Source organism: Podarcis erhardii (assembly GCF_964252035.2).
Source record: "Podarcis erhardii genome assembly, chromosome: 6".
Taxonomy (NCBI): domain Eukaryota; kingdom Metazoa; phylum Chordata; class Lepidosauria; order Squamata; family Lacertidae; genus Podarcis; species Podarcis erhardii.
The window spans coordinates 96,263,157-96,281,165 of NC_138510.1; the positions used below are offsets into that span (position 1 = coordinate 96,263,157).

Here is an 18,009-nt window from a genome sequence, read left to right on the forward strand (position 1 = left end):
CCCCCATGGGCTGGACGCTACCCCCACTGCTGGGGAATTTCATATGGAGGCCCTGTGAGAAATTAGAGCCCTGTACTCCTTGTCCTAAGGGACGCGGGTGGCGCTGTGGGTTAAACCACAAAGCCTAGGGCTTGCCGATCAGAAGGTCAGCGGTTTGAATCCCCGCAATGGGGTGAGCTCCCGTTCCTCGGTCCCTGCTCCTGCCCACCTAGCAGTTCGAAAGCACGCCAAAGTGCAAGTAGATAAATAGGTACCGCTCTGGCGGGAAGGTAAATGGCGTTTCCGTGCGCTGCTCTGGTTCACCAGAAGCGGCTTAGTCATGCTGGCCACATGACCCGGAAGCTGTACGCCGGCTCCCTCGGCCAATAAAGCGAGATGAGCACCACAACCCCAGAGTCGGCCACGACTGGACCTAATGGTCAGGGGTCCCTTTACCTTTACCTTTACCTTTACCTCACTCCTTGTCCTGGTTATTTTTCCTTTGTAGCAGGAGAATAGTGATCTAGTCATTGAACTAGTGACAGGGGAGTTACAGTAAATGCCGCTGAAGACTTGCATAAAAGTATTATGATATTGGTCATTTTAGTTCTGACTTCTTTCCTAAAAATTCCTGGCATGAAATTGGTTGTTTTCCACTGCTGCTACACACTTGAGTTGATGAGGTTCCATCACAAAAGCAAGGTCTCTTTCCCTGATACCCATACAGTTCACTCATTATTTTCCTTCTCTTGTTTCTTCTTCTGCCTCCAGGTGAGTGCCTTTGCTACGAAGGTTACATGAAGGATCCAGTGCATAAACACCTTTGCATCAGGAACGAATGGGGCACAAACCAAGGGTAGGTGACTTTTACAGGTCTCCAGAATCATTGCAAGCCTCGAATGGAGAGGGCAGTCCTGCATGCCTGCCATTTATGATCTCTGCAGTCTCTAGTGAATTGCTCAGTGTAGTGTCTGCTACAACTTATTGGGGTCGGTATCAGCGGATGAATTCCTTGCAACAGTGCAGCCAGCAATATGCCTCTCCTGGCTCATTAAAGCTTGCCAAGGGACTATTATTTATTCACATTTTTCTTTTGTTTGTTTGTTAAGTTTGTTAGTGGCTTTAGCTTGCTCAAGGCAACCCAAAGCTACTTACAACCAAAGTATGACCAAATAGATCTGGGCTGTGGTCAACACATCTTTTTGGGAGTGAGTAATCCTGGGGAAACTGCCACCCAGTCACAACTGAGAGCGTGGAGATGCAGCAATTGCAAGTGCTCTTGGGCGAAAGAGATCAACTTGATGCATTTCAAGAGGGGTTCAGGCCTGGTTATGGGACTGAATTGGCCTTGGCCACCTTGATGGGTGACCTTTATTGGGAGAAGGGCAGGGAGAGTGTGATCCTGTCACACTTGATATCTCAGCTGTTTTTGACGCCATTATCCATGGTATCCTTTTGAGCTGCCTTAGTGAGATGGGTATGGGAAGCACTATTTTGCACTGGCTCAGATCCCAGCTGCAGGGTCTGTATCAAAGAACAGCATTGTGTGTTTGTTTTTCGGCCTCCTGGCAGTTGTGCTGTGGGCTGCTGCAAGGTACCATCCTGCCCCCAATGCACTCTATATGGGGCTGCCCTTGAGGTTGGTCCAGAAGCTACAGCTGGTGCAAAATGCGGCAGCTCAGCTACTCCTTGGGGCAGGATATCGGCAACATGTACCCCCTCTATTGAAAGACTTGCACTGGCTGCCAGTTAGCTACTGGGGTAAGTTCAAGGTGCTGGTTTTGGTGTATAAAGGCCTATACAGCCTGGGACCAGATACCTGAGACTGTTATAAACCTGGTTGATCACTGCGCTCTGCAGGTGAGAGCCTCCTGCCGATTCCATCTTTTCAGAAGGTCCTTTCTGCAAAATGTAGGAATCAGGACTTTTGGTGCCGTCTCACCTCCACTTTGGAATTCCTTCCCATCACATATTAAACATATTAGATCTTCCTCTTTCAACGGACCTTTTAAGTTCACAGAATCATAGAATTGTAGAGTTGGGAGGTACCCCAGGGGTCATCTAGTCCAACCCCCCTGCAGTGCCCACAGAAAAGTTGAGATCTTTCCCAGTCTGGAATTGTTTTGAATACGCTTTGGAATTGTTGTTATTATTTGCTTTATCACTTGCTGTTTGCCACACTGAGGTTCTTTGTAAGGAAGGGCAGGGTAAAAGCAGTTCTTAGTAACTGCTCTGAAAGGTATGCCTGTATTGCAAGCTAGCTAGCGAATTAGTAAAACTCCTCTGCCTAAGGACCAAAATTCCAAGGTTGTAAGTCACTGGTACAGTAGAGAGACAAGTGTGTGGTTGCTGCTTTTATTGGCTTAAGTGGAGATGCAGTGTGTGTGTGTGTGTGTGTGAGAGAGAGAGAGAGAGAGAGAGAGAGAGAGAGAGAGAGAGCGAGAGCGAGAGAGCACACTGCCCCCTAGTGTTCAGTAGTGCTTACACAGAAGTCGGAGTTTGCAGGAGCATTCCTGAATGTCTCCATGTTCAAAGATTACCAGATCATTGCCCAGAGATCTCAGATTTGCCTTGAAGTAGCGCAAAGCAGCAAGAGGACCACTTTTCTGTGAATATAATATCAAATATAAATATAACTAAATCATAAAGCATAACCTTCCTTCCTCCTTCCTGCCTGCCTGCCTGCCTGCAGTTTTTCATTTTAAATGTGAACAAGATTAAAGGATCATCATAATCATCATCAGTTTGTGATGGAATGTCATCAAGTCCTATTGCTCCCAGGAGGACTTTGTGAATCAGAGTGTGCTGCAGCAAGAAGCCTTGTACACTTGCTACTAAGGCAATGGCTGGCTGGATAAACTCTTTCAAGTCTTGAAGGGAAAAAAATTGGAGTGGAATGAGAACAGTGCAACCCTTGAACCTTCTTGTTAGGGAATCTAGTGGTCTTCTACCTGATTCTGAAGTGGACCACTGATCTGATCCAGGTCATGATCTGCCTGGATTGGATCAGGTGGTTTTGCTTTCGTATCCAGGCACAACAGATTTCTTCTCCATTCTTAGAGATGGGCAAAGTGATTGGCTTCTTATTTTGTTCTCTGTGAATGGTTTAAGCACTTTGATCATGCATGCTTTGTGAGTTGTGCTACAGACTTGATTCTGTACATTTATTATTATGTTTTATTACGGTCTTTTCCATGAGTATGACCCATCCAGAGTTAAGGATATTGGGTTCAGTGGGAGAATCAAGTACATACTTAGGTCCCATTGATTTAAATTGAAGTTAACACTAAACTTTTTTTGTGTTTTGAGGTTGTGTTATATGAATCAATACATTCATAAATCATTTTCTGAGTATAGAAATGTGTACTGTTTCCTTTCCTTTGGAGCAAGGCTGAGCGGGGTGGAGGTCTTGTCATCTGGCAGCCCCATATATAATACCCAGGCTTGTCTTTGGGGGGGTGTTTCCCTGTTGTTGTTATTATTATTATTTTGCTATTTGCACTTTAGATCTGTTAGATCCCCTCACTTTTCTTTTATTTCTTTTTCTTTTTTAAAAAAAATCTGCTCCCAGCACTGCAGATTTACCAGGAGAGCACAAGTGCTGACTTAAGTGTGTGGAAAATTGCTCAGATTAGACCTTAATCATAGTGATGGCCTGTGTGCTAAGGAGAAAAGGGGTCTAGCCTGCTGGCATCCGTAAGAACGCTAAGTGTGGATTAATTATCCCTTCACACTCTTTAGCCACACTATCATAATCACAATCATGGTGGTTAAAGAATGTCAAAAGAGGGCAGAATTTGATTCTGTCCCCCCCCCTTCCCATTCAACGCAGGTTTATGGCTGAAGTGGGGATTCTAATCCATGTTAATTAATGGAAGTAGTAGACCAGCAAGTTTAATTAAATTAAAATGCAGTGCAGTGTTCTTGTGTGTGAGAGAAGCCAGGCAAGCTCCATAAAGTTGTGCAGCTGTAGCTAAACCCCACATGCGTTCTCCCTGCCTCCCAGTGACATGGCTTTGGTAAGTACTCTCATTGTTGGTGAGTCTCAGTGCATCATGATTCAACACTCCCTGGGTTAATTAACTGTAATTGCCCATTAACATCCGAACATGGAACCTATGGTGACCAGGATCAAAACAACCCAGGGTCCCAGGATTACTGCCTTTTTCAGTTTCCAGTAATCACAGTTTCCCAGTTCAGGAAATCCCAGACCGAGAAGGGAGGAGAGAAGGGGTGGCTCGTGGAGGTGGGAGGGCACAAGGACAAAACCTTTGCATTTCTTAACTTATCTAACTGAGCCATGCATGTCCACACTGAGCAGTCCAATTGCCAGCTCGCTTTGCTGGGGGAATGTGCAAGGCTGTTGAGTGACCACTGCATTCTGTTGACGTGACCCACACACTTCCCAGCATACCAAAGGGTTAGAAACTTGGCATTTAAAACAGAAAGGAAGAAAACAGAAGGCTCAATTCAGTATGACCTTTTCCTTTATATTGGGAAGGCTTTTATAAGAGCACGGGAACTTCAAGGAACTACAGACATTATTTTTTTTCGGTAAGAAATACTTTTTTTAAAAAAAGAAAGTGCAGAACTTGCCCTTGGTCATAAACACTCTAATCAGAACGTCTTTGGGCCTTTGCTTTTGAAATGTAGCTTCAGATAACACTCCTCCATCTCACCATCACACGCCTGAGCCGTCTCATCCTCCCACCCAAGTTCCCACTGCCTTTTCAGGGCTCTGTGATTTTCATTACTATCTGATTCTTCCAGGGGACGGATCCTATGTCTTCCAAGGCTTTGTTGTCCTCCCTTTGCTCTTATTTGTAACCCCCTAGGAGACTCATCTTGTCAATTTGCAGTGGATTTTTATTTTATCTGTTTGCTTACAAATCTTCAGAAAGAAACAGCACACCAAGCACACTTTTTGCCTCTCCTCGACCTGCCCAGCTACTCAAGATTGCATTTAGACCTTGCCGTTGCTGATATGCCTGCAGATGTGATTGTCCGCCAGTTAGTGCCTTCTTCTCCTCCTTTTCTCCCTCTCTGCCTTCTGCTAGTCCTCGAGGGACACAATTACCTTCAGATGCCTTCTTGTCTCTCTCTGGCTCATTTGTTCCCCCCTTTTTATATTCTTCCATCTCCTATCCTATGTCCTCCCATGGCCTGTAAGGTTCTCTAAGGCTGCCTTGCACAAGTTCCACCCAGAGTGGAATGAAGTGGCTGAAGCAGATGAGTCTGATGGTTTGGAACCAAAAAGCTGTTGGAGCAGGAGGCAGACTAAATGGTTATGAGCATACTTGGGAGGAACGGGACGCGGGTGGCGTGGTGGTCTAAACCACTGAACCTAGGGCTTGCCGATCGGAAGGTCAGCGGTTCGAATCCCCGTGATGGGGTGAGCTCCCGTTGCTCGGTCCCTGCTCCTGCCAACCTAGCAGTTCAAAAGCACGTCAAAGTGCAAGTAGATAAATAGGTACCGCTCTGGCAGGAAGGTAAACGGCGTTTCCGTGCGCTGCTCTGGTTCGCCAGAAGCGGCTTAGTCATGCTGGCCACATGTCCGCTGTCTGTGGACAAACGCTGGCTCCCTCAGCCAGTAAAGCGAGATGAACGTTGCAACCCCAGAGTCGTCTGCTACTGGATCTATCGGTCAGGGGTCCTTTACCTTTACATTTATACTTGGGAGGAGGTGGATTAGTTAGGTCAGTAAAGGGAATGTTATTGCTTGTACGGTGTGGACTTCATGAACCCATAAATTCTGGGTTCAAATGCCCGCTCATTCTCAGAGCTCACTGGCTAACAGCTGGCCACTGTATGAGCCACTCCTATCTCTCAGCGTTGTAAAGAGGTATAGACCATTTGCACTTATTTTTTTTATAAAGCAGTTATTGGGGGTGTAGTATAGGGGACACTGTTGGGTCTCAGATGGTAGGCAAGTTTTCGGATCTCCCCACAGCCATGAAGTTTACTAAATGGCCTTTACTCACTCAGTATCTTTCAGCCTAACCTACCTCACAGGTTAGTTCCACATTTTGTATGTAATCATAATGCATTTACTGTACATAATTCTGAGTTCACTGGCCCAGCCCAAATAATTTTAGCATCTGAGGGCAGAAAATCCAAATGTGCTCTCACCATCCACACACAGCAGTAAAAAGGACCTAAAATGGGTGTGATGTGGCCAAATAAACATTTTTATAAACATCAAGTCTAACAAGGTGCCACGGAAGAAAAGATCAGCGGTAGCTCATGGGGCACGACTTCAGCTGTGTTGTGTCCATCATGCCATAGCTATGTATTTCATGTTCTATCTAAACAGTTTACACTGAATACATTCAGTAACTGGCAACTTACTGTCCTTTAACAGCATCCGGAATCTGATGCCAAAAATCATCATCTGCCTCATATTGTAGCGCAAGCCCTTTGGCTGCATGGATCTGCTTTGTTGATGATGTAGCTTCAAACTAGGGGAGAAGGGGGTGGAAAGCCTGCAGCTCCGTTTATTTCCTTTCCCCCTTTAGGCTGGCTCAAGGACTGTGTTAAGCGGCTGGTGGGATACAGGCAGCTGATTTCTCACCAGTAAATGTCTCTGGCAGGAAAGACTGCAGACTGAGATCTTGCAGCGTGCGTTCAAGTGGCCTGCTTTGAGCAATTTGGGATTTAGTAGCCATCAAACAACACAATTTATTGCACTCATCCTGCAAATTAGCTTGAAGGAAAGGGACTGGATTGTCTGGGTCAGGCTTGACCCTATCGGCTCTTGTGCCATGAACCACTTGAGATTCTTCACAGCAGATTAGAGCTTCACGGTCTCAGGGCATATTCCTAACGGGTACTGCAGGAAAGAGAACTTCTATGTACCAAATTATAAGAAGGAAAAACAACAACAACCACATGGACTGCCTAGATTAGAACCGAGTTGAAACTTGGCAGAAGGGGGGGGGGGTTAGTGCATCCCTGAAATATGACCCCCCCCCCCAACAATAGGTTGACAAAGGAGCTCAGATGATATGACCATGTTTGTGGAAGAAAGGAACACATCCTCTTTGAGCTGCTGCACAGCTCAAATGCCTCACCAAGGGAGATGTTCCCTCTCCTCTGTTTGGCCTTAGTGAATTCAGTGCATCAGGTGACAAGGCACTGTGACACATTCCGCACATGATCCCTGTTTGGCTGGAACCACAATACCTTCTCCACTCACCTGGCAATGAGCCCCATTGAACTCAATATGATTTTAAAATTTGTGAGCAAAACTTTGATAACGCAGTACTCCCGTCTGGCTAAATTGGGGGGAGGAAAGTCAAGGGTAGGGAGGAGGGGGCTGCTTCTAAAAACAGACACCCACTTTGCTTTAACTATGATTTGTTTGCATACTTCAAGGCTACTCTTGTTTCTTCATCCCTTCTCACTTTCCCCCTCCCGCTGCCGAAGAATTAATCTCAGAGCATGGGCACGACTTCTGGCTTATGTAGCTGTTCACAGCTCCAGGTCCACTTCTTGGCTGTCTCTCCATAGCAACAACACCATCTTCAAAATCATCTGTAGAATGTAGAAGCAGGGTAGTCAAGTAAATGCAGTGGGTGGCTTATTGTGAAAAATGCTCATTTATAAGAGGATAACTGAAGTGGTCAAAGGGAAAGGATTCAGGACATAGTTTGGCACAATACTCATATGCCAGGCAGGGCCGTCTTAAGTGTATCTGGCGCCGTGGTGCAAAGATCCCTCCGGTGCCCCCCCTTCCCAGAGTTGCTGACCTTTCTATGGCACTGCCAGCAGCTTTTCGGGGCTGGAGGAGGCAGGCAGTGGCTGGAGGGCGATTCCTCCGGCGGGGAAGAGGCAGGCGGCGGCTCCGGGTGCGGTGCTGCTTCAGCGAGGCGGGTGAGGGCAGTGAGCTGATGCCGGGAGGTGCCACGCCCAGTCCCTGCCTCTTCCCTGGCGCCCTCCAGAACTTGGTGCCCCGCGCCACTTGCCTCTATGGGCAAGACGCCCCTGGTGCCAGGTCTGCTTGCTGCAACTTGGGCAGGGGTGGCCCTGGAGTCAAGGCTTAGAAAGGCATTGGAAACGTGTTCCGTGGCCTCACAGCACAATATTCTAAACTGATAAACCAGGAAATAGAGTGGAAGATCAAATTAATGAAACAAAAAACTTTTGAATCGGCAAACAAATGTGGGAAACTGCTAGCGTGGCAGTTGAAGAAGAGACAAAAATTAAATACAGTCACAAACCTAGAAATTGAAGGAAGAAACATTCAGAACCCCGTGGAGATTAGAAAGTGTTTTCAGAGATATTTCAAAAAATTATATACTCAAGGGCCGCAAGAGGAGGTTGAGATTAAACAATTTTTGGAAAAAAACGGACTAACAAAACTGTCACAAGAAAACAGATTAATCCTGAACAATAAAATAACACGACAAGAGATTGAACAAGCCATTCAGAACATGCAATTGGGCAAATCTCCAGGGCCAGACGGCCTGACCTCCAAGTATTATAAGACATTAAAAGACTATTTGATTCAGCCATTGATGGAGGTCAGCAACGAAATTATGGAGGGAAAGAGGGCGCCGGAATCGTGGAAGGAAGCTTTTATCACATTGATACCAAAATCTGAAACTGAAAAGACACAACTCAAGAACTATCGTCCCATCTCCCTTCTAAATGTGGATTACAAAATATTTGCAGACATTTTGGCAAGTAGACTTAAAAGAGTTTTAAATGAAGTAATTCATAAAGATCAGGCAGGCTTTCTCCCAGGTAGACACATGTTTGCTAACACAAGGAACATCATTGACATTTTGGAACTTTTGCAAACAGACATAAATACAAAAGCAGTGCTAATTTTTATAGATGCGGAGAAGGCCTTTGATAATATCTCTTGGAAATTTATGAAGGGAAATTTAAAAGAAATGGGAGTGGGACGGGGGTTTGAAAATGGGATTGACGCAATATACTCAGAACAAAAGGCCAAATTGATAGTTAACAATGTGGTTACAGAAGAGTTCAAAATTGAAAAAGGAACACGACAAGGCTGCCCGATTTCCCCTCTGTTATTTATTTCGGTTCTGGAGGTGCTCTTGAATATGATCAGAGGGGACCGGTTGGTGGAAGGGATTCAGGTCGGAGCGAAACAATATAAACTTAAAGCCTTTGCAGATGACCTAGTTTTGACTTTGCAGAAGCCAGAATCTAGTACAAAAAGAGTATTGCAACTGATACAAGACTTTGGTCGGGTGGTGGGATTTAAACTAAATAAACAGAAAACTAAGGTGTTGGGAAAAAATTTGACAGATACAGAGTCAGAACGGTTTCAGAGAGAAACAGAACTAACTGTGGTTAAAAAAGTAAAGTACCTAGGGGTAAATATAACAGCAAAAAATCTGAGTCTATTTAAGGATAACTATGAAAAATGTTGGTCTGAAATTAAGAGAGACTTGGACAGTTGGACAAAATTGAAGCTTTCTTTGTTAGGCCGAATTGCTGCTATTAAGATGAATGTATTGCCAAAAATGTTGTTTTTGTTTCAAACATTACAGATTGTGGACATGACGGAGTGCTTCCGGAAGTGGCAGAGAGATATCTCTAAATTTGTCTGGCAGGGCAAAAAGCCCAGAATCAAGTTTAAAATATTAACTGATGCAAAAGAAAGAGGGGGCTTTGCCCTGCCAGACTTAAAGCTGTACTATGAAGCCGCAGCTTTCTGCTGGCTAAAAGATTGGCTACTTCTCGAGGACACTGACGTGCTGGATCTGGAAGGTTTTAACAATGCTTTTGGTTGGCATGCATACTTATGGTATGATAAGGTTAAGATCAATAAGGCCTTTAAGAACCATATTGTCAGGAAAGCAGTATTTAATGTCTGGACAAAATACAAAGACTTATTGGAGAATAAAACTCCAAGGGGGCTTTCACCCCTGGAAGCTAAGGCCCGAAAAAGACCCAATATGGAGGCCAAATGGCCAAAATATTGGGAAATACTAGAAAAAGATGGAGACAACTGGAAATTGCAGAGTTTGGAGAAAATCAAGGATAAAGTGCGAGACTGGTTACATTATGCTCAGATTAATGAAGTTTTTAAAAATGATAAAAAGCTAGGGTTCCAGGTGGAGAAATCGAAGCTAGAAACAGAATTGTTAGAACCAAAGACTAAGGTACTTTCAAGAATGTATAACCTGCTGTTAAAATGGAATACACAAGACAAAATGGTTAAATCAGCTATGATAAAATGGGCACAGGGCATTGGGTATAATATTATGTTCGAGGACTGGGAAAGGTTGTGGACCACTGGGCTGAACTTCACTGCATGTAATGCTTTGAAGGAAAATGTAATGAAAATGATATATAGATGGTACATGACCCCAGTTAAACTTGCAAAGATATACCATTTGTCTGATAATAAATGTTGGAAGTGTAAAGAAGCTGAAGGAACATTCTTTCACCTCTGGTGGACCTGCCCTAGAGTGAAGGCTTTCTGGGAAATGATATATAATGAGCTGAAAAAGGTATTTAAGTATACCTTCCCTAAGAAACCAGAGGCCTTCCTTCTGGGCATTGTCGGCCAGAAGGTGTTAAAGAAGGACCGAACATTTTTCATGTATGCAACAACGGCAGCAAGGATACTCATCGCTAAGAACTGGAAGACTCAAGAACTACCCACACTGGAAGAGTGACAGATGCAACTGATGGACTATATGGAACTAGCCGAGATGACTGGCAGAATCCGAGACCTGGGAGAGGAGAGGGTCGAAGAAGATTGGAAGAAATTCAAGATTTATTTAAAAAAAACACTGTAATTTGGTTGAATGCTAAGAAAGGATGCTAGATCATAAATAACTGTGCACCACTAAATTAGTGAGAATTAAGATGATAAGTAAATTTGAGAAAAAACTATAAACCTTTTGGAGAATTTATAGATTATATTTAAATGAATTTGACATAAGAGCGTAAACAAGATGATAAATTGCTGGCAAGAATTGGCAATGATGTAAATGGGAGCGGGAGGCGCGAGGGAGTCCAAAGATGTTATGAAAAGATGTTATGATATATGTTATACTGCTTTTTTTATTTTTGCATTTATGTTTGAAAAATCCAAATAAAATATTATTTAAAAAAAGGAAACGTGTTCCGTGGCCTCACAGGAGATGTCAGTCATCTTGAGGAGGCTGTGGAAGACTGGCAAGTTGGATGAGTGGTCCTCTGGCCAGGGAGGGTTTCCTCCGAGCTCAGTTGGGTGTCTGGGAACTAGGCTGAGGAGAGAGCTTTCCCGCTTTATTCTCTCCCTACCGGGACAGCCCCAGGCAAAAGACCCCATGTATCCTACGCAGCCCTTTCCCAAGCTGCCCTACATAGAATTTTCTTATGGAAGGGGAGATTTATTTTTAGAGTAGTGAGCAAAAACTTTATACTTCTCTTGTCTAATTACACTTTCAGTGCACCCCTATCTTTGGCAGGATGCCCTTTTTGAAGTCATTAGTCTTCTCAGCAGGAAGAGATGATCATCAAAGACTCTGTTTCCCAGCAACCCCTGCTGTGTCGTTATGCGCCAGAGGATTGCTGAGAGAGCCTGCTAAGTCTGCTCTTTGCTTCCCCAGCCTTAAGCAGAGATTTCTTTGAACTGGGGCCCAGGGAGAGGGCTGCCGACTCGCTATCTCCAGACTCCTTTCTGAGAATTTCATTCTGAAACCAATTTAGCAATTAAAAGCAGCACAGGACATCAGAAAATGCAGGACAGGGGATTGTGAAATAAATAGCTGTGCAGAATTGTCCTAAAAGGGGTGGGGTGGGGGAAGCTTGTTCTCTGTTGGGTCCATGAACCCCTCCCAGATTATGCGCTGCGTACTGCAGGTAGGGCCTGTAATCCTATGCAAACTGGTTATACAGTATACAAAGGCTACATATCGCTACCAAAGGGCAAGTCACCAAATGCCGCTTGCAAAACTGCTGGCAACGTTTTGTTGTTTCTCCTGAAGCAAACTTCGGGATTTCTTTTCAGGCAAACGGTCTGAAGAATTCTGATGGAACCCAAAATATTCCAATGCTACTAGCAAAATATCAGAAGAAACCTGCTGGATCAAACCAAAGGCCTATCTGGTACAGCATCCTGTTTTCCAAAGTACAGTGATGCCTCGGGTTAAGAACTTTATTCGTTCTGGAGGTCTGTTCTTAACCTGAAACTGTTCTTAACCTGAAGCATCACTTTAGCTAATGGGGCCTCCCGCTGCCCCCATGCTGCCACTGCGCAATTTCTGTTTTCATCCTGAAGCAAAGTTCTTAACCTGAGGTACTACTTCTGGGTTGGCGGAGTCTGTAACCCGAGGTACCACGGTAGCCAGTCAGATGCCTTTGGGGAGCCTTGAAGGAAATGGCGCTTTCCTGTTGCTTCTCCCCAGTAGCTTAGCAGTGAAGGCTGGTCCGTTGGAGCAAGGGGGTCAGTTCCCCACCAGCCAGCCCCCCACCTGCCTGCCTAACTTACAACCTGGCCTGAGTGTTGCACGGCCTGTCAGCTAACTGTTAGCCCCTTTGTTGCCCTTGCAGAACTCAGCAGGTAGGAGGACTGGGACAAAACTAAAATAGGTTGCCTCTGCCTGTCACAAACTGTTGGTCTCCCTGCCTTCTGCCCTGTTGGTCCCAATGTGCACCAAGCGATACTGGTAGCTAGTACAGTGGTGCCTCGCAAGACGAAAAGAATCCGTTCCGCGAGTCTCTTCGTCTTGCGGTTTTTTCATCTTGCGAAGCAAGCCCATTAGCGGCTTAGCAGATTAGCGCTTAGCGGATCAGCTGATAAGCGGCTTAGCGGATCAGCTGATAAGCGGCTTAGCGGCTTAGAAAAAGGGGGGAGGAAAAAAAACCCCGCAGGAACTCGCAAGACATTTTCGTCTTGTGAAGCAAGCCCATAGGAAATTCATTTTGCGAAGCACCTCCAAAACGGAAAACCCTTTCGTCTAGCGGGTTTTCCGTCTTGCAAGGCATTCGTCTTGCGGAGCACCACTGTACAGTAGTACCTCAGGTTATGAACTTAATTCATCCCAGAGGTCTGTTCTTAACCTGAAACCATTCTTAACCTGAGGTACCACTTTAGCCAATGGGGCCTCCTCCTGCTGCTGCTGCGCCGCCAGAACGCAATTTCTGTTCTCATCCTGAGGTAGAGTTCTTAACCCGAGGTACCACTTCCGGGTTAGCCGAGTTTGTAACCCTGAAGTGTTTGTAACCCAAGGTGTTTGTAACCCAAGGTACCACTGTACTCAGCCTCTGAACTTGAAGGCTCCATGTAGCCACCGTGTCTTGTGGCCACTGATAGATTTAGCCTCAGAACTTTTTCACAGGGCAGATTATGGCCTAAGAACACTTGGGATACGAGAGCGGGTGCAAACGAGGGAATGGGCTGAGAATGTGAAAGGCTGAATCAGAGGGGAGGCTTCAGAAGTGTTTCCGTTAAGATCAGGAGCCAGTGTGGTGGCGTAGTGGTTCAGAGTGGTGGAGTCATAATCTGGTGAACTGGGTTCGCTTCCCTGCTCCTCCACATGCAGCTGCTGGGTGACCTTGGGCTAGTCACACTTCTCTGAAGTCTCTCAGCCCCACTCACCTCACAGAGTGTTTGTTGTGGGGAGGAAGGGAAAGGAGAATGTTAGCCGCTTTGAGACTCCTTCGGGTAGTGATAAAGTGGGAGATCAAATCCAAACTCTTCTTCTTCTTCTTCTTCTGGCTGGTTAACTACCGTATTTTTCGGCCCATAGGGCGCACCGGCCCATAGGGCGCACCTAGTTTTTTTTGGGGGGGGGGCTGGGGCGGGGGAAGCCCGAGCTTCCCCTGACCCCAGCCCCCAGAACAGGCAGCTCTCCACTGGCCGTGGGAGAGCTGTGCGACTTCATGCAGCCCTCCCACAGCTTGCAGAGAGCTGCGCAAAGCCCGAAGCCTGGGGGCGCACTGAGCTCAGTGCGCCCCCAGGCTTCGGGGTGCAGGCAGCTCTCCCACGGCTTGTGGATAGCTTCCTGAAGCCTGGAGAGTGAGAGGGGTCGGTGCGCACCCACCCCTCTCGCTCTCCAGGCTTCAGCGAAAGCCTGCATTCGCTCCATAGGACGCACACACATTTCCCCTTCATTTTTGGAGGGGGAAAAATACGTCCTATAGGGCGAAAAATACGGTAACAGGGTAGGTAAAGAGTGAGGAACCAATGGGTGATGGGATAATGAATTTGAAGAAGAGGAGCCAAGAGACAGAAATAGTTTACATATTGATTGAACTACTCAGACTGTTGTTTGAATCTACATTGCAAGGACTTGGTGCCACATGTAGGGTGGAAACTTATGGGAAATTGGTTATATATGTGGAAATGCAAAGGCAAGCTAGGCATATCCCTACTGATCCAAGTTTTACATATAGAACAGAAAAAGATGATGTGAGAAATCCACATGAGATGGCAAGCAGGGGCGGTGGGAGAGGTTTTCACTCCATGTCATTCCCAGCTTTTCAAAGCCTTTCTAATTTTCAATGATATAGCAGAAACTGCCAATTAGATTTCCCCTCGATTCATCTGGGCTCATCAATGGAAATTCCTGTCATCAGAATTCCATGGTAGCTACTGCATGTCATAAGTAATATTCTACACAAGACTTGGCATCAGGTGTGAAATGAAAAGAAAAGAAGGGAAAGCCCTTGGTCAGTTGACTGGTTAAATATAGTGAAATGTTTGTTTAATTTTGTCAGTTAGAACAATAAGAAACAATAGAAATAATTATACTATTTAGAAACATTGCTTTCTTCTGAGAAGCCTGTACTCTTTCTAATTAGGAGAATCATTACCACATTCTTTTGACTTCAACTGGTGGGTGAGGACCCACAAGTTGTATCTCTTTTGCATCCCTCCATAGATGACCTTAGGTGAGTCACAGCAATTGTGCCATCCATTGCCATGCCTTTTTTGTTGTTACCTAGCTTTAAAAACGTGGGTGGTGCTGTGGTCTAAACCACAGAGCCTAGGGTTTGCCGATCAGAAGGTCGGCGGTTCGAATCCCTGCAACAAGGTGAGCTTCCGTTGCTCAGTCCCTGCTCCTGCCAACCTAGCAGTTCGAAAGCACGAAGTGCAAGTAGATAAATAGGTACCACTCCAGCGGGAAGGTAAACGGTGTTTCCGTGTGCTGCTCTGGTTCGTGGCAACCCCAGAGTCATCCGTGACTGGACCTAATGGTCAGGGCTCCCTTTACCTTTACCTTTAGCTTTAAAATAGGAACAACAAAAGAATGGAAACACAATTACAAGATGCAAAGGGAAACAGGGATCACATGACTCTGAAAGCTCTCCTTAACAATGTCGTGGGAAATCAAATGCTCATAAGTTGTTTTGAGCTGAGCAGAGACCTGAAGCTGCTATTTGCATTTCCGGGGAAGCTCCCATTGGCACCCAGGGAGGCTTTCCCTGAAATGCAAATGGAAGGTTTAGAAAGGGAAAGTTGTTAATGTAGCACCCTGCTTGTGGTTAACGCTTAGCTGGAATGAAATATTCAACGCAGCAATAGAGAAATTAAAATAGTAATTTATTTGTCAGACAAATAAATAAGAGGCTCAGTGGTACGTGGTTACCAAGCTCTGGCCTGGCCTCCTGCCATTCTGGCCAGCATTTATATTCCCTTAATCCAGCCCCCTTTGCTCCTCCTGTGGCTGCCTCTGTCCAATCAGCCTGGTTGAAATTCCTATTGGCTGTTTGCTAGAGCCAATCACAAAAGATACACCCACAAAAGATACACCCATTTCCTTGCCCTTATATGGGAGACAAAGAGCTATATATAAATGACAAATAAGTAATAATATATCTTACATGGAATCTTAATTACCAGCTCACCTCTTGCCCTTCTTGCCCTATTGCCTTCTAAAACAAATGGTTTAATCTTACATTTTATGTTCAACAGATGTCAAGGATCTTGAGTTTCACATCAACATTGAAAGATTTCCTTCATTTAATGTTTCTAAACAAAATGCCTGACAACTATATATCAAGACTGCCCGGATGGCGTCTTCTGTCTGGCAGGGGGGCTAGGCTGGTGGCTGACTTAATTTCAGGATAAATACAACTCTTACAACCATATGAAATAAGAATCTAGCATTCCTTAAATCCTTTGCATAATTACATTTAAGCCAATATATTTAAGCTAATATATTTCATACATTTATCATAGGTAGCCTCTTAAAAGAATAAAGCTTCTCAAAGTGAAAAGGAAGGAACTCAATAAAACACAGCTTTTAAAAGAAGCCTCTTCAGTTTGCACCTCCCCCTTTCCCCCTCCTCTCCAGCCTCAAAATAAAATAGGAAGAAGCTGCTTCTTCTGCCAAGCCAGTTGCCTTTCCAACATTTAACACATTTTAACCTTTTTTAACTCTCTTAGTTTAAGAAACAGCTTTAGAAAAAGACTTCCCCCAAAAATGTTCTCTTTCCAGCTAAATGTTTCTCCCCATTGCTCCTGGCCTTTTAACCTTAGAAAGAAGATCTGGCTCATTTTACTGGGAGGCACATTGGTATTATCTTCCCCATTCCTAATGGTGTTTTCTCAGCCTTGGGGCAGCATATGTAATTCTCCCTTTTTATGACTTTGAGAATTGTTTTTCTACTATAAATCAATGGGGCCCTTCTTGTCTTAGGAGGAAAAACATCTTGCCAAGGTTCTTTTAGGCAGCTGGTCTTTTGCCTGGCATGAAACATTTGAAAATCCTTTTTTTAAGCTCATTTTTAAATACAAGCCTTGATTGAAATATATAGAAGCTTTGATAAAAATGCAGGCTTATGATTAGATGCCTCATTCCCCCCTTTCAAGCTCAAGGACCTTCATCCCAAGTGTCCTTGATAGCTTGACCTTCATCATATTCCTGAGGTAAAGCTCTGTATAGGGCCATGATATGAGGTAGAGTTTCATTTGAAACCATCTTGCTAATTGTACTTCTAAAACATGAAATGATACATGGCATCATACATAAAACCAATACTACTACTGTCAAGAAAAACAAGCAAGACAATAGTATCCCTTTGAGTCCTGTGACATTAGGTAACCAATTGGTGAGCCATCCCATATCCCATCCTTCCCATGTTTGTACTGGGACATGTGCTATATTCTCCATCTTTGTGGCCAACACACGGATTGCCTCACCATTATCAGAAATGTTAAAGCAACAGGCATTCCCTGTCAAGTTCAAGACTCCACATAGGCCTCCCTGCCTGGCAAGTACATAATCCATTCCCATTTTCAGCTGCAAAATGGCGGCTCTACTTTCATCCAACTGTTGTGCAATAAGTCTCAAACTCTGGGCCGTTGCATTGGTTACAAGTTCCACTACTGCTTGCAATCGAATTATTCTGTTTAGATTATAAATAGGATCCCGTGCCCCTTGTATGAGCTCACCAGGATTCCAGGAGGCAGGATCATAATAGGCTATAATGCGCTCTGGCGGCCAATCATCAGTACCGCTCCAACTTTGGGTACTTCCTCCTGCTATATGAGAAATATCAGCATTCCTTCGTGTTCGCCTGGCCGAACTAGTGGGCATAATCCACATTGGTGGTAATACCCAACCCAAGAAACAAGTCCCACTCCATTTGGAAGGGAGTTTCTTGTATGCCCATTCTCCACATATCCACCACAACCATCGGGTCTGAGGTTTTTGGTACGGGGAATACAGAAGGCGAAATACCAAAAGGGGTAGAGAGTTCACAGTGCAGTATGTTAGATTGCCTTCTTCTGTCACAGTTATGTTCCACACCACTTTCCATGCATGAATAAAAGGAGGTGCACAGGGCAAGGCATTCCGAGTTCGATAGGTAGTACCGTGTGCCCAGGTATGACTATTCTTCTTATAATCCCAAGTATAGTGACAATGAGAAGAGCCTATCATGGGAGAATCAGCTGCATCTGATGATTTATGTACACAGAATTCCCCTTGTACAGGTATAACTCGTAATGGTTTAGTTGAGTTCCATCCGGGGAAATTCTGTATTTCAGTTTGGTGTGGCATTTCGCTTACCATACCAATAGCATCTAATGGTATCGGTAATAACGGCATA

General features: G+C 44.8%; 1 protein-coding gene across 2 annotated transcripts in view; it reads left to right on the plus strand.

Annotated features, from left to right (window-relative positions):
• Positions 1-18,009, plus strand: part of ASTN1 (astrotactin 1) — a 246,493-nt gene that overhangs the window by 137,288 nt on the left and 91,196 nt on the right. For both annotated transcript variants that reach the window (XM_081865108.1, XM_081865109.1), the window contains exon 8: positions 751-835. In XM_081865108.1, the coding sequence (XP_081721234.1) occupies positions 751-835 (85 nt within the window). The remainder of the gene's footprint in view (positions 1-750; positions 836-18,009) is intronic.